Here is a 522-nt window from a genome sequence, read left to right on the forward strand (position 1 = left end):
CCCACATAATGCTGTTCTACTGCTGTGCAGCTCTCATGACAAAGGTTGCAGGTCCTACATCTGTGATACCAGTTACCGTCATTCCAATTGCCTCGACAGGTTTAAGAAACTGCATTCTGAATCACCAAACGACCCTACTCCCGAGGCGAACTTGGCTTCAAGGGAATACAACAATGAATCCCAATACGAACATGGCACAGCCAGTCGAAGCAGTTTTCACCGAGGCTCTGCTGGGGATTCTGAATCGCTGAGGAGAAGAAGAAGAGTGGAGGAGGAAGAACAGTCTGAAGATATCTCAAATTTGAAATGTCCTCTATGCCGGGGTACTGTTTTAGGATGGAAGGTTGTAGAAGAAGTAAGAACGTATCTTGATCTCAAGAACCGAAGTTGCTCCCGAGAATCTTGCTCATTTACTGGCAACTACCAAGATCTGCGTCGCCATGCCAGAAGGATACACCCAACAACTCGTCCTTCAGACACTGATCCATCAAGAGAGAGAGCTTGGAGGCGGCTTGAGAACCA

At 47.5% G+C, this 522-nt stretch overlaps 1 protein-coding gene across 5 annotated transcripts in view; it reads left to right on the top strand.

The window, feature by feature from the left end:
• The window catches only part of LOC104789740, a 4,589-nt gene that overhangs the window by 1,677 nt on the left and 2,390 nt on the right, over window positions 1-522 (top strand). For 2 of the 5 annotated variants that reach the window (XM_010515402.2, XM_019227965.1), the window contains one exon: window positions 100-290. In XM_010515402.2, the coding sequence (XP_010513704.1) occupies window positions 100-290 (191 nt within the window). Of the gene's footprint in view, window positions 1-5; window positions 508-522 lie in introns of all 5 variants that reach the window. The other 3 variants (XM_010515392.2, XM_019227963.1, XM_010515398.2) reach the window with 2 other exon arrangements.

This window comes from Camelina sativa, chromosome 1, assembly GCF_000633955.1.
Source record: "Camelina sativa cultivar DH55 chromosome 1, Cs, whole genome shotgun sequence".
In the NCBI taxonomy this organism is placed as follows: Eukaryota; Viridiplantae; Streptophyta; class Magnoliopsida; order Brassicales; family Brassicaceae; genus Camelina; species Camelina sativa.